General features: G+C 36.2%; 1 protein-coding gene across 1 annotated transcript in view; it reads left to right on the top strand.

Annotated features, from left to right (window-relative positions):
- Nucleotides 1-16274, top strand: part of PRSS12 (serine protease 12) — a 45567-nt gene that overhangs the window by 9381 nt on the left and 19912 nt on the right. The window contains exons 3-8 of the mRNA XM_056357365.1: nucleotides 1770-1948; nucleotides 4076-4226; nucleotides 8578-8756; nucleotides 9417-9558; nucleotides 10541-10737; nucleotides 13939-14080. Of these exons, the coding sequence (XP_056213340.1) occupies nucleotides 1770-1948; nucleotides 4076-4226; nucleotides 8578-8756; nucleotides 9417-9558; nucleotides 10541-10737; nucleotides 13939-14080 (990 nt within the window). The remainder of the gene's footprint in view (nucleotides 1-1769; nucleotides 1949-4075; nucleotides 4227-8577; nucleotides 8757-9416; nucleotides 9559-10540; nucleotides 10738-13938; nucleotides 14081-16274) is intronic.

Here is a 16274-nt window from a genome sequence, read left to right as displayed (position 1 = left end):
GGGCAGAAATATGAGGTCTGATCCTGATCTCACTTACAGAAGTGTCAATTAAGAACAGATCCAGTGAGGTTACTGATTCTATAAAAAACATAAATGTGGCCAGAATTAGTCTCCACATGGGCTCCTAATCATAAGAAAATACCTGGTTCTATGAAGCATGGGGTTAGAATCATCCATTCTATCCTGGCAAAAACCATCTGGGACTCATCCCACGTTTTTGGAAAATGTGTTTTTGTTGTGCACATCTTCATCTAGCTGGATAATCTGTGTGGTTTACTTCCAGAGTTGCACGTTGATAACCCAAACTGAGACATTCTCACAGCAACATTTTACAGAGTTACAGTAATACTGGACAGGTTGAAAGTCCCTGCATTGTCCTCATTGACTATGACTTTGCAATGCTGTCAGAATGGACTTAATCAACAGGACCCTGTAATATAATTTCATTTTAGCTTCTACAAAATCAATGCTGTTCAAGCTAGCAACCAAATTACTTGACTGTCCCCCCTTAGCACCTCATGCAGTTTGCACTTTCTCAGTAAACCACGAAGTATTGCTAGTTTTATTGCCTTTCTAATATTTCCTTCAGTCATATGCCAAAGTAGTGATTTTGTTTGCTACAAGCAGTAAGGGGCTTTTATAGCATACTTGCACTGTGACATTCCTAATGATTATTCCACTTTTTAAGACTGCTAGCCAGAACTAAATCTAAGCTGTTTTATAATGTTCAGTACTAATCTGGACACACCATGCCAACTTATAAAAATATGAGGATTAGATGAGATAAAAGTTCAGCCATCTGGAGGCTGTGATTTTGTTTATGGCTTCAGCTGTCTCTGTACAATGTCTCCTTTCCTCATTTTCACATAAGTTCTTTCTGCCTTCCGTACCCTAAGCATTTCAGTTGAACAAGACTGCTAAAAGTAGTTCAGTGGTATGGATGAGTGGTTTGGTCTTTCCAACAGAAATGGCTTAAATCTGAATCCAGGCCAAAAAGCCCCAAGCAAACAGTAGTTGAAAGTTTCTGTTACCGTGAGTGGCAGACGTCTGGATCTGTATACCACAAGGTGAACTCACTAGGTATTACTGGTGCTTTTCAGGTGCCTCCACCTATCTGCTCCTTTGATTTTACAGTATTTGGACTTTGTTTTGAATTTAATTTTGTTGGGCATTATACAGAAGAGAAGATGGCTCAATAACTGTCACTGTAGATTCAGTCAGGGAAGGAAAGGAAGCTATTTATAAATGTTCTGAATGGATGGGAAAGGCTGAGTAGAGAATAATGGCCATGCACCTGATCTAACAGAGTATGAGGTGGTTTCACTGTTCCATGGTAACAACCATATTATATGATGTGTATGGGCAGAGCACAGGTATGTTTTAATGGAGCAAAGGAGAGGATAAGGGAAGGTATGTTAGCATTACCTCACCTAAAAGTGTAACTGCAGTGGGACAGTACTATAGATTCACCTATGGACTGTAGGCTTTGTGTTGATTTTTGTAGTTAAGAACTGGGAGAATAGGAAAGTAGCTGGCCCAGCAGCAACCCAGGCCGTTGTACTAAAACATCCCACAACATAATGGTGAGAACTGGGTCACATCTGTTACTTTTCTTTGTACAGAATACAATGCTGAACTGTATGAAAATGTGATGAATTTACACTGCTGAAGAAAGCCCTTTCTTCTCTACTCCAAGATTTATAGATGAGAAAATGTTCCACTTCCCCTCCTCCCACTCTAACATCCTATCCTGATTATTCTTCTTACAGTGAAAAAGGTACAGCAAAGCACATACCATTTTCTGGACTGGGCCTTATTCCTGTTTACTGGAGTGAAGTGCGTTGTCGTGGTGATGAAGAAAATATACTGTTATGTGAAAAAGACATCTGGCAGGATGGAACATGTCCTCAAAAAATGGCAGCTGCCGTCACATGTAGCTCTTCCCTGGGTAAAAAAAACACATATGGTTTGGTTAACTCCTTACCTTATTCAAATAGAAGTAGTAATAATTACTCATTATTAAATTAGAGAAAGTATTAAGATTTCTTGGAACAGGAAATTAAACAGATTGAATCATCGCATCATTAACTGCTTCAAATCTCTCTACGCTGTGCAAGCAGCAACTAGCTGAACCACTTGTTACCTTTCCATATTCAACAAGCAAATTGTAGCTTTGAGATGTAGGCTGTGAGAAAGGGTGAAGCAGCAAGACTCTGGCTATAAAAGCAGGATTGTTTCCCCCTACATTTTTTTTAAAAAGATCTCCTCCCCCCCCTTTACATATTTATTTTACTCAGACATTGTCTTTGGTAGGTACATATGCTACATGTTAATTTGTTAGCTTTTCTTGAACAATGGGGAAGAGCAGCAATTTCAGAAACAGGCTATGCCTTCTCCTTTGGTACAAAAGTGTTGGGATGACATTCCTTACTGTGAACAGGGATGATATCACACAAGAAACTGTAAAGTTTTTGTCCTGTTCTGTGTACATTTAAAGCAGGTCCAAGTCTTGCTAGCTGAATATTGCTACATCACATATCACTCACACAAGTCAAAACAATATTGTTAGGAAAGAAAGTATTATTCATATTTTTAAGATATTTCAGATTCTTTTAATCAACGTGCTAACCAGCAACTAAACAGGCAATTACGCCATCAGATTTAAGACATTGCTGACCTTGAGGAAGGCTAGGCTGGCAGTGCTGAGGCAATGGCAATCTCTTCAGTTGTAAGCAAAATATATACGGCTGCAGCCAGTTCTGTGCTGCTTTTCCTCTCCTACTTATGTTCCTATCCAAAAGCTGATGCATCCTAAAGCTCGACTATTCATGAGGAATATTTTGATAAATTACTTTTACAAAATAATTTTGGTCTTAGTTTAGAAAACTATAACGTAGAGGAAAGGGAGAATCTTTTTAAGCTAGGAGACAAGTTGAAGGACCAAAGCAAGAGAAATAGTTTTGTCTAAAGAAACTGAAAACTATAAATTTGCAAATTTTTACTTTTAGATCATAAGGTTTTCCTTCTGTTTATGGACATTTTAGCCAGAAAACTCTGTTTGGCTTAGATAAATTTGTTAAAGGACTGTTGTCTGTTTCAATAATGCTGAAAGGAAGTTTACCTGTAATTTAGAATTTAGGATATCTGAACTGAATTAAAATGATCCTGAGTTTCAGCAGACTAGATGAAGCTTTCATGTTTTGCAGGTTCTACTGCATCTAGCTTTTTAAGTAATTACCAAAAAAAAGGCTTCATACCAGTGAAACAGTAAGATGAAATTGGAGAAATACTCTTAATTTTCTTTTGTTAAACCAATAGATAGATGAAATAGTAGCATTAATTTGTTGGAAGGCCTACGCAAAAATTAATCACTTTTTAAATAATTCAGATGTTAGATATGGTGAAACTTTAAAATTACCTTTTTAAATACTAGAGCAATTTTTTTATATGGTTTTAAGCTGTTTCCATTATTATCGCTTTATGCAGAAGTGACGCTTTCAAGACAATTTCTTGCTGGACCAGAAAAGGGTAAATGATTTGAACAGACTAAAAAGCAAACTGTATCTCAGAAGCAGGAAGGGAGTAATACTTGCACAGTTTAAGTGAGACTCCACAGTCAATGACATTTCACTGCTCTGACTGGAATTACCAAAGGAATGAGAAAACAGGAGGATGAATTTCTCCTTCTGTGGCAATGAAAGAATTTTTGCCTTTTACTTCACATTTTACCCTCTGGGACCAAGCCTATACAGAGCCAATTTTACTTGTAGAAAAGCAGCTCTACTGACATTGTAGGATTTGGCCTTACTGCCCTAAGTATCTGTGAATGCTCTAACACTTAAGAAACTCAAGATCAGTAGGATTACTTCTCTGCATAGTATTCTTCAGCTACTGAGAGTGGAGCTTAGGAAAACTAATTTCTAACAAGTTTAATTTAATGTTTTCCATCTAAGTAGAAAAAATAAAGTGTGGCTCTTGCTGTCAGAGGAAGCATTATCCCACCTTTTTTCTTTAGTATGAGGGTAATATTCTGGGAAAGAAGTGACCTTTTCCTATATTCTGTGTTTGATCACAGCCCCTGTCTTTACTCCAATCCGTCTGGCTGGTGGGACCAACGCTCACGAAGGAAGAGTAGAAGTCTACCATGCTGGCCAGTGGGGCACTGTCTGCGATGATCAGTGGGACGATGCAGATGCTGAAGTTGTCTGTCGGCAGCTTGGCCTTGGGTTTGTTCTCCTACATACTTTCTACTCCACCAGCAAAGCAGGAGAGTTAGATAGATAGATATATAGCTTGGAGTTGTCAAAAGATGCTCCTTTAAAATAACATTAATACTTTGAAGCAGTAATTAAGTTTATTTCTAGAAGGTTCAGGTACAGTGCCATTACTTTCAAATCCCCGGAACTTTAACTACTAGGATCCAGTTTTCAGTGTCATATGATAGGGGCAATTTTGGCTGTAGGACAGACAGAGGATGTGTCTCAGAATAAATGCTGGCTTTTTAGTGAAAACACTATGATTTCAGTAAAGTTCCAATCAAAAACTGTAGGTAAAGAAAAGGAAGTTGCTTTGAGTGTTAAAATCCTTACATCCGTTTTACTGGAGTCTAATGGCCTCCTTGCTTTGGAGTAAGAGCACTGCTTTGTCAGAAAGGATATGTTTTTTGGCATGTCTGTGAGAATCTCTCAAGATTTATTTAAGTCACAAATCTCTGAAGTTTATCAGTCTGCATATACTGAGCAGAGATCTGTTTGAAGTTTTGACAGATAAGCTTGTCAGTGATTGTGTCTGAACTAGGCATGGTCTGTAATACAGTCACGAGCTGCAGAACAGGATTTTCTTGCTCTCCTGAGCAGCCAGGGGTGATTTTGATACCATACAGAAGATAAGTATTTAGTATTTCAGGAAAGATGCTGCAGAAGTGGGACGCAAAGAGGAGAACTCCAAGATCAGAGAGGAAGGAGATGGGGTCAATTGGGATAAAAAGACAGATAAGTTGAAGGAGAAAGAACTAGGTGCAAGATGCAGAAGAAGATTCTAAGATGTATCCCAAGAAGGGATACATCTGAGACAGGCTGGATGGGAACTAAGCAGGCAAGTGCAGAGGAGAGTGGAACAGAACTCGCCTGTTCAACCCTGCTGGGATTATGATGAATTAGAAGAAGTGGCATTGCAGGTAGCAAGCTTTGTGGCTTTAATGGTGGCCCCCATTCTGCTTTTGAATGGGGCCACTATTAATAAGTTTGGGGAGTTAGTAAGCTATGCTTTACATTTATTTCTGTATACTAATGACACATATCATGCTCTTAACCTTCCTCCTTACGGATTTTACTGAAGCATTTTATTACTTATATTTAATGTTCAAAAACTGAAGTTCTGAGATGCTTCTAATTTGACTTGTTTTTTGGAGTAAACGAATTGTATTAAGATGGTGCTAAGCCTTTTTGAAATATGTCTAGACGTTTACAGAATTTCTCAAGTCATCAAGATGTCTTGACAAACGTGCTCATTACTGCAAAGTGAAATTTTTCTTACGGTGGCAGCAGACCAGTTATGAAGTAATAAAAATAATCTAAATTTGCATACTGTTAATCCACTTGAAAACATGCCATAAATTGTAAAAGTAAAGTATCTCAGTAAGTAGCTTCTTACATCCTTTCAACGTTTCTGAAGCATGCCTATAAAATTTCAGAGTATGAATCTACCATTAATAGGTGACAAATAATGATAATTTATTTTATTATTTGGTTTCATAAATACTTTCTGCTTGATACAAATTGCCCTTGTGTTAGTAATGGGATGTGTTATCTCAGCTTTATTGGAACTCCAGAGAATCTTACTAGATTATAGTATAATTTGCTTTCAACATTCAGAGTGGTCAAGCATTTTCTCTTTGACTTCAGCCAGCTTCTTAATGAATAAGGATATTTTTTCTAACATTTTCTATGTATGTGCACCAGCATCAGAATTAAAAAAAATACAAGAAACGGAAGCTATGTACAAGAATTTTGGTTTTGTGCAAATTTTGTACATATGGAAATACTACTAAATAAAATTATTTATCTTATACTTATAAATGTTCCAAAATACAGTCATCCTTAAAATTACCAATACACCAGGCTTTCTGTAATAAGCCTATAATATATTTAGGGTAATATTGATAAAAATAGGTTTCCTGAAAGTAGGGTCTTCAGTCCATATTTATTAAATTCTACAAAAATAGCCTGAAGTGCTTGAGAACTCACTAAGCCTATCTTGGTACATCAGAAAAATACACAGGAAAACCAAGGTGTTTTTTTTTTTAAGATGCTTAAATATAAATGGGACATCTAGATTTGAAATAAGTATTACCCTTAGTGTATCCTATGGATTATATTTTCTTAGTTTACTATATAGTCATTCACAATTTCAACCAGTTCGAAAAGCAGCTCTTTATGAAATGTAAGAGGTGGAGTACTTGGGACTTTTCCCCATTACCAGTACTGCAAAATACAGGTTTTCAGTAAACTAACGCTACATAGAAAAATCCATGGTTACTTAACAAACTAAATGAAAGAATAGTAAAGGCAATCAGGAAATGTTTGCAAATTTCAGGGAAAAATATCATTACCAATCTATTAAAATTCTTCTTGGCATTGCTAAAGGAAAAATATGAGAACAAGATATATGTTAATATGGTATTTGGAATTAGGAAGGTAATTTTGAAGAAAAGGTAATGTCTAAATAAAAATTTCTCTCAAAAATAAAGTACTAACTTCAGACTGAAGTTACGTGTTTAGCTAAAATGTTGCTTGCTGAGTGAGGGTACTGTTGGTTTGCTTACCTGCTTCTTTGAAGCAATTACAGATGGTTAACTTTTCTCCCTGCTGAGTAAGACAGACCTGCTTTTTGATATTTTCCATGTTCTCCACCACCTGAAGAAGCCATCTGGTCATCAGTGAAACAGTCTGAAAATTAACAGTGCATTTTCAAGATTAATGAAGCACATTAGCTTGAAAATATTAAAACCAAACCGATTTAAAACAAAATGAAAATGCAAACCAGATTAATTTACCTTTCTTGTGTGCGATTTTATTTACTGAACACTACCACCTACACAGTGTCTACCACAAATTTCCACATCCTTCCTTTTTATAGAACTATTTGTGGATCTTAATTTAATTTTTGTCTCTAACTGTTATTTTTCCCGTACCCCTTTAATGTTTATCAAGAATTTGTATGATTTCTAATTGTAACTTTAATATTGTTTTCCTTTAAAAAAAAAAAGGGAGAACAGAGATTGTTACATAGTTATACAAAGCACTAGAAATGAAATCCAAATCTAGCTAATTCCATACATGGATTAATGAGTCTGTGCCTTAAAAACATGAGCTACTGCAACTTACATTAAAAAAAAATAATAATCACAGCAATGTACTATTTTGACACGCAGTCACAAAAACCTGTTAAGAGTGTGAATGACTACATCTCGAAACAAAATAGTCAAGACCTGTCATGTTTTCAGTGTAAGCTGAACATACCATTCCTGTTAGGTGTTACATGACAGCATATGGCTGGTAGCGGAAAACTCTCTTTAAAGCAAATGAAAAATTAGTTTAGAGCCCCGCACCCAAACTGCATGTTATTTAATTTAAACTAATCCTTTAGATAAGTAATTCATTATAGTGAAAAATTTAGCTAGTAATTTCAATCTTACGAGTTGAAAAAGAAGACAGATATTGAGAACACTCCTAGAAAAAAACGACTGGATATACGAACAGAGAAATAATTGAGTGGAAAGAAACCAAACCATGAAAAACATTTACATATATAAGAAATTGTATCTTAAATAGAATTGGAAAAATCCTGATAGATTGAGTGTTAAACACTGCAGAATTTCTGAAGTGCTGAAACAATGGAGTGTTTTCAGTTTTCATAGGTTTTTGTGCTCAAAATCCTCCATGCTGACATAAAGACTATAACACACAAGGCCAGTTATTGGTCTGCTTTCTCTTCTTAGTTCTACCACTGATAGGTGGTATGACGTTGTCAAGTCACTTAAGATCTCTTTGCCAGGGTTTTTACATGACTAAATGGGGAACAATGACTTTTATCTGCCTCATCTGGGTATCTGAGATTTGATTAATGTGCTTTGAGGAAAACAGATGAAAGCCACTGTAGAAATATGTATTGAATTATTTTTTACTACATATAAACATTAAATGAAAATTAAAATTAGAATTGTCATACCCAAGCTGTACATCTATAATTTTGGCTAGGAAAATTATGCTTAGAAATCAAAAGGGGTAGAAAAGGAAAATCTCATAAATACGGAATAATAGAATGTAATGTTCTAAATATGTTCAAACTGTGGAAATGCATGTTTAAGTCACTCCATAGGCTCAGCTGAGACTGGAGTTGCCTGTAGAACCGCATCACGCTACATGACATAACACAGCCTACACTGTCCGCTAGGCTGTTTAGGCAGTCCCATCTGCTATCCTAGAAGGTGGATATGCAACATTTTAGCTCTTCCCACTGATTCCAGAGGCTCTCAGCTTGCTTGTTCTTGACAGGGTGTTTGTTACATTTCCACAGGGGTGTTGCCAAGGCGTGGAGCCAGGCTTACTTTGGAGAAGGTTCAGGCCCCGTGCTGCTGGATGAAGTACAGTGCACAGGAAACGAACTGTCGATAGAACAGTGTCCAAAAAGCTCCTGGCGAGAACACAACTGCGGCCACAAAGAAGATGCTGGCGTGTCCTGCACACCTCTCACAGGTAATTAAATTACCAATAATTACACACGAAAACTTAACAAATGCAGAGGTCACAGCTCTATAAAGAGAATTTTTAAAATGTGCAGATGCACAAAACCCCCACTGTAATAAAGTGTTCTCTGGCAGTATCAAAATGAACCAGCTGTTGGCTATGGAAATTTTACAGGTACAGAAAATCTCATTATTCAACACAGAGCCTTGGTTCCTCAGTAACATGCTAACTGCTGTTTACTATGGGGGGCATACCTTAACTGTGTGTCACATCTATCGATGGCACTAAGCATTTCACCATAAAAGCAGTGCGAAATGAGAGATTATACAAAGAAAAAGATAAGGTATATATACAGTGAAATCATATCATCAGAGCCCACTCCTGTGGACTTGGCATGTAAAGCTTGGGGGATCAGTATCTTGTGCTGTTCCTTCTGCAATTAAGCAATTGCATTATGCAGCACTGCACAGGTGACGGGGTGCGTCACAGCATTTCTTTCATCTTCTCATGAAATGACAACTAGTGATCCACACTAGATTTTTAGTAGTCTAATGGTCTGATCAGATGTGGTAAATGCAATGTTATTAATTTTGCTTTAGAACATTAATTGGACCTGAAATAAGAAAAACTGATTCTTGGTTTTGTTTTTCTTCCTTGTTAATGACACAGATGGTGCATTAAGGCTAACAAGTGGGAAAGGCAGCCACGAGGGACGCCTGGAGGTCTATTACACTGGGCAGTGGGGCACAATCTGCGATGATGGGTGGACAGAGCTGAATACACAGGTGGTTTGCCGCCAGCTGGGATTTAAGTAAGATGACCTGGTATTATATATGACTCTCTGACTTGACAATGATGAAAATCATTTACATGAATCCTATATTATTCAAGAGCCTGTTTTTTTAATATTAGCTGAGTGCTTCATAGAAACTACTGAGTTAAAGCCCATTAAAACCTGCTTCCTTCAGTCTTGAAGAGATATTTATAGCCTCAGTTTACACAGAATAAAAAGCTTCAACTGCGGTTGTGATTCAGCAGCCTTTATTCACCAAGTTCCTTCCGATCAGCTTTTTAGCTAACTGAGATCAATGCATACACTAAGAGAAAAATTGATTTGTTGTATTCTATTTCGCCTATAAAAGTTTGAGTCTTCAAAATCTTTGCTTGTTGAACAGTTATTAAAAATCACAGACCTTTTCAAGGTTTAATTCCTTCTGGATCTAGCTGAGAGAAACCCACAGTCTGGCCCTGGAACACTGTTATGTATTGAAAAGCGTATTTTAGAAGAAAGTCCCATTAGTTTCATGCATTCACTCTTCACTACTTTTCCTACTGACTGTGGCTACAAAGATACACTCTCATCACTAGGTGATTGTTGTCTTGGCTTCAGATTATAACAGCTCACATTCAAAAAATAATTTTGTCTCATTTCCCCCCAGACTATGACATTTAAATGTATATATAATTCTAAGAGTATGCTTTAAGTCTCAGTGAGAGTGCCATATGCTTGATTGAAGGGAGGCCTTAATCAGAGGTATTACATTCTAAAGTTTGTATTAATGTTAACGGTAATTCCTTTAAAAAAAATGACCGAAGCAGCAGCATATCGTGCTGTCATTGAATTTTAAGCTAACTACTTGCTCTGTCATGGTTTCAACACTTGTTTACTGTTACTACATGAGAAACCTTTATTTCTTCAGAAATAATTTATTTCCTTTCTAGTGCTTAAGTATCACAAAATGCCCTTTGATCACTGTGGCCCAAACCATTATGTACACATATGTGTCTTGCAGGTACGGGAAAAGTGCACCTGAGAGCTACCTGGGAGGAAGCTCTGGGCCCATCTGGTTGGATGATGTCAGCTGCTCAGGGAAGGAGACAAACCTTCTGCAGTGCTCAAGGAGAGAGTGGGGAAAGCATGACTGCAACCATCAGGAGGATGTCAGACTCGTCTGCCATCCAGATAACGACAGCCATAAACTCTCCCTTGGTAAGGCATCTCTTTGGTAAAGTCACAGTATGAGTATTGCAGTGAGTGCAGATCTGAGCAAAGTACAGTATACTTAAGGATGCTAAAAAACTTAGTATTTGGCAGATGTGTGCAAAGAAGGTACAGGAAGGGGAAAAAAGCTCACTTTTCTCCTGAAGATCATAGGAAGCAATCAAGCTTTTTTTAAAGGAACGTAAATAGCCAGAACATTAAAGATCAACATAAATTTGTAAGGTAACAAAGTCAGATTCCAGAGATCCTGTTCTCTCAATCTTCACCAGATTTTAGATCTATTCAGCACTTCCTAATGGCGTACCTCATTTCACTCAGCACTCTCCATGTTCTAAGTAACTGTCTCATGCTATCAAAAGCTGGAGATGTACCCGAGCACTGAGGAATATATATCAATAGTATATCCTCCTATGGCCTTACATGCAGATAATCAAAAAAAAGAACTACAGAAAAATAAAAGTTCAGAGATAGCAAGAAGGAAGGGTGAGAAGCATGAAATTATTTCTGTATTACTATTGCCTATCATTTGTATTGTGCCTGGGTGAACAGGCCCCACTTGCTGACCGGGACAGGATGATACTACAAACATAGATCAAACAGACAGCTCCAATGCCAAAAAGCCTACACGCTTGAATGAAAAGAAACACCCAAAACCAAAAACCAAAAAAAAGATAAGAAAACAAATGAGAGAAAAATACTACTTACATAGTGGCATTGTAGAACAAAATACATACAAATGAATGCTAAAGGTTCCTAAATCCACATGTGGATAATTAAACAAGAATTCTGCCTCTCAGATACATACAGTAAAAAATACAGGGTAACACGGGTTGTTCAGCATATCTGAAAAACAGTTTAATTTAAAAAAATCTGTTACATACAAAATTTGTAGCTTGTCACTAAGTAGCCTTTTACAAAATTGTTGCTGATATTCTTTAGTTCACCCAAGTATTTTTTAGTCAATTTTGAAATTAGATTTATAACTACTGGAGTTAGGATTCACAGCTTCTACTGAAATGTAATAGATTTGTACGCCTGGGTGCCTGATGTTCTCTGGAAAACAGAGACTGAAGGTCTATCCTGCAAACTAAGGCATGGATTTACTGCACGACATTGCTACCTGTTACAACAGTCAGCACTTCTGCATGTACTTTTCTACTCTCTCTGTCTTCATAGTCTTTACAGACTTCTGACCTCTCACAATCCAATGGATGTTTTATGTTGCAGTACAGTTTTATTATGTGTAGATGATGTCAAATCATATTTGGGAGAAAAAAAATTCTCAGACCAAAAATAACAGGAATTCAAATCATGACTGCTGTCTTGACAGATGCAAACCATCTGTGCTGCTTTGCTCAAATTCCTATAAAATATAGTCTTAGCTGAAGGAGGTCTGGTTCCGTTAAATGCATCCATATGGTAACATTTTCACATGCCCCCATTACCAAAATGTTGTATTAATTTTGTGCTCATAAATATATGTATATATATTCTAAAACACAAGATGACAAGATAACAATGAAATAGCTGTACTGTATCATTAATATCCCATGCCTCTAGTTGGGTAATATAACTATAATTTTTGCCTAAACCATACTCTTCCAGAGTAACACATCATTTCAACAAGAAAATGAAGACAGTGTATCTTACATTTCCTACAATATTTCTGATTGGAAAGTGGACAAAGACTCTATTGTTACCATTTACTTCCCAGCATTTGAAAAAGCCATTTTTCTCCCTGTAAAGATGAATTCAATGGAAAAATACGAGAAATCAGTAAATTATATAACTTGAGGAAATACAGACATGAAGCAACACTAAAAATTAGATAGAATATACTACAACAACTACATTTGTTTAAAGATCACAACAATGTAGCTAAACAGAAAGTTGAAGTCAATTCATGTAACTGTCCAGACAGTATAAACTCCAGTATAAACAATATCCTTTAAATGACATCTAAATCTAACATCTAAATCTAACATCTAAATCTAACATCTAAATCTAACATCTAAATCTAACATCTAAATCTAACATCTAAATCTAAATCTGACTTTAATTTTGTTTTCAAATCTTTCCTCTCTTAATTAATAAATTAGGCCAGATTTAACTAGCTCTGATCCAGAGTAAGGTTTGGTATACAAAAGTTATTCATAACCTAAATTAACCTTAATTAAATATCAAATGCAAATGTCTCAAAATACTGCTTTATTTAAAAGCATGATTAAGTAATTTCTCGTCCTTACAGATTTAGAAAAAATGAGGAACATGCTAGAAGCATGAGGAACAGTCTTTTCAATTACTCTAAAAAGAAACTCTCATTACTGTATTAAGGAGTATGAAATATGACATACTGAAAGATGTAGAAGGTGATTCTCACTTAAACATTATAAAGACGCTTCAGAGGAATTAATAACTGTTTTAAGGCTACTTGCATTGCCTGCATGAACACAAGTGAGAATCAATTATATACTTTGCCTAATGATTCAAAATTTAACTACAGGCCAAGCACTGAACGAACCATGATTAATTAAGTCTGACTAACCCATGTGAGATTTTGTATTATGAACATATCTGAATAAGCAATGAACTTAAATTGCTAGAAAAATAATCACACATTAGTCAGAATAACATGCTGTTGAATGCCATGCTACCGTGCAAAATACACTACAGAACAGCATGCATAACCTTAAGTAGGAACTGAAGTTCAACGCAATATTGGACTTTTTTTGCTGAGGCAGTGGTTAAGAGGAGTGGTAGCAACCAGTTTGAGAATGGATTTATGATCTGATATAGTTAAATTCACCCATAAAGTTTGTGCAAGAAATATGTGGCCGGCTTGTATGGTTATCGTATCAAAGAAATCTTGGGTGTTTTCTGCTGTTGGGGGGACAGTTATTCTGTGCCCAATGCAGTCAAACTCTGAGCTATGCCACATATTTACGTGAAATCAAGGAACTAGATGAACTCTGAAGTTCAAAATACAGTAGTATTTTCATATTTGTCTTGTAATTTGTACAAACTGCTTCCTTTTGCCAGCCAGGAAAAGTATGACTGCTTTAACAGCTGGTATTAGGCTTGTTCAACATAAACATCAGTTGACCCTATATACTGAATGTGATGAAAATGACTTAAAGTACTAGTTCTTGCTTCTGGTGTTGTGAGTTGACAGCTGTAATTTATTCCCAGGTCCTCCCATCAGGCTGATGGATGGTGAGAATAAGAAGGAAGGACGTGTAGAGATTTTTATCAATGGCCAGTGGGGCACAATTTGTGACGATGGATGGTCTGATAAGGATGCAGCTGTAGTCTGTCGACAGCTTGGCTACAAGTAAGAAAACTCATTAAGCTGTTTCTTAAGTTATCTGTTTGCTGTTTCTAAAAATGTTAAGTTTCTGCAACCCAGTATCACCAACATATGTTTGAGAACATTATACATGCCTTTTAAATTTTGTCTGTTTGACATTCTTTTAGAAAAGTGTATTTATACTATTCATGTAAGAAGTAGTAAGGCTACATCTTCAAAAGCAGTATTCATTAACTGGCATAATTGGGAAAAGGTTTTTTAATATTCAAAGGCATATCACAGTCTGACTGACAACTGAAATGCAAGTTAATGCTAGTTATTAAATGGTTTTTTAGAAGTTAAATATTCCAAAATACTAAGCTATTGACTAAATACTATATTTGACTTGTCACTTATGGTGCTACATGTCTGTATGATAAAAACATTTTACACCATTTTTTTAATTACTTTTTTTTTTTACACTTAGTTGCACTAATGTAACTGAGAAGAAAGTTTGATATAGTGTATCTGCTCTGTGCTCTTTGCCACTCTTCCTGTTCCTAATTTACTTCTTTCACCTTCTGTTTTCAGATTTCTAAACACTTACAAGGCTAGAGTGAAAGTTCTGATTTGGAAAAAATGAGGGAAACTAATATTAACATCTCGAATACCACAGATGATTGCATATTCTGTGATCTATGTAGATTCTCTGTTTTGTTTCTAATTTTGTGTGAGAGCTCTGCGTTTCACCATACTTAGGGACAATTTTCATTCATGTAACAATTTTTATGTTGAGTCATCTTTACACAACACAGAAGAACTTAAGGAGTTTAAATTGTAGTGCTTTAGTGATTTGATGTAGCAGTATTCATAGAAAAACCTTGGGGAATTTAAAATCACTTTTTCATTACATTAGCAAAGAAAATACAAATATTCAGAACCTAGACTTGGTTTACCACAGTTTACTGAAGTTGTCTAGAATTTGGCTAAAGTTTCAGGGTTAATGGTTGTATTGATTCAAAAAGCTATTGATCTGTTTTCATTGAAAGGTGTAATTTTGCATATTGTTAATATATATCTTTTGTGAACCTTAACAATGACTCTGAAAACCTTATAGGTTCTAACACAACTGTTAAAATTTGTGATGAAATACAGCAACAGGTCAGTGTCCACTGTCACAAGGTGTGCATATGATGTCTGCAGAATCAGATGTAGGCACACCAGCTACTGAATTCCTAGTTTCATGGGCATTTTTTTCCTTCATTTACTGATCTGGCTTGACTCAACATAGCTTGAAGATTTGATAAAATTGTTATACAAAGGATTACAGTTTTTGCCTGCGTGACAGTAATTTGAATAAGCTCCATTTAATATATGAACAGACCTGACAGGACAAAAACACCCTCTAATTAAAATCACAGCAATGTATATGTGTCACTTTTGAACTATGTCCCTTAATCAGGCTTATGTCACTCACAAGCAATTTTTTTCTGGATACCTAAGAGCAGTAAAGATGTAACAAATATAGGGCAGACATATAAAGAGCAGAGCTAATATAAGCTGAAACAGAACACTAGTGAAATGCAACTAGAAACCAGTGAAATGTTTTCTCTAAGTATATCTAAAGAAATCTGAGCTTAAGAAATACAAATCATGTTATCCGTTTGCTGTACCTAACAATGTAAAGTTTGTGCAACCAAATATCAGGTTATGTCAGAACACATAATAGATGCCTTTTAAAAATGGGCTGGGATTCATTTAGTAAAGTATACTTCTAAGTAGTAATAGACTGGCTTCAAAACTACAAAACTTGACTTGTATTATCTCCCACTGAATAATTTGTTTAGTCCACTTCATCCTCAGCCTCTCTGTCTCCCTCAGATGATCAAACTCAACCACTTATCCCCACCTTCCTTTTTTAAATCTCTGCAAGGACAGACAGTTGGCTGGATTCTCAATTTGTGTCATGTCAGAACAGGGGTTTAGGATTATAGGATACAACATGAGGTGGAATTGCTTCTGGGCCTTCGAGTTCATGAACAGATCTTTTTGATTCAGTTCAAATTATATTCAGTGGTGACTTGACTGTTCCAGAGCAAGGCTGGGGCTTCTGGGGTCATGCACCTGAGCTTGAGGGTTGATGAATGTTGTTTCTTTAGAAATAAACACATTATGACCTTTTCCTGGGAGGAATTCAGAAAGCACCCAATACTGAAGTTGACATCAGTTTTCATTAAGA

Source organism: Falco biarmicus, chromosome 1 (genome assembly GCF_023638135.1).
Source record: "Falco biarmicus isolate bFalBia1 chromosome 1, bFalBia1.pri, whole genome shotgun sequence".
Classification (NCBI taxonomy): Eukaryota; Metazoa; Chordata; class Aves; order Falconiformes; family Falconidae; genus Falco; species Falco biarmicus.
Note: the sequence above shows the minus strand (reverse complement) of the source record. Positions and strands in the feature narration are given on the sequence as shown.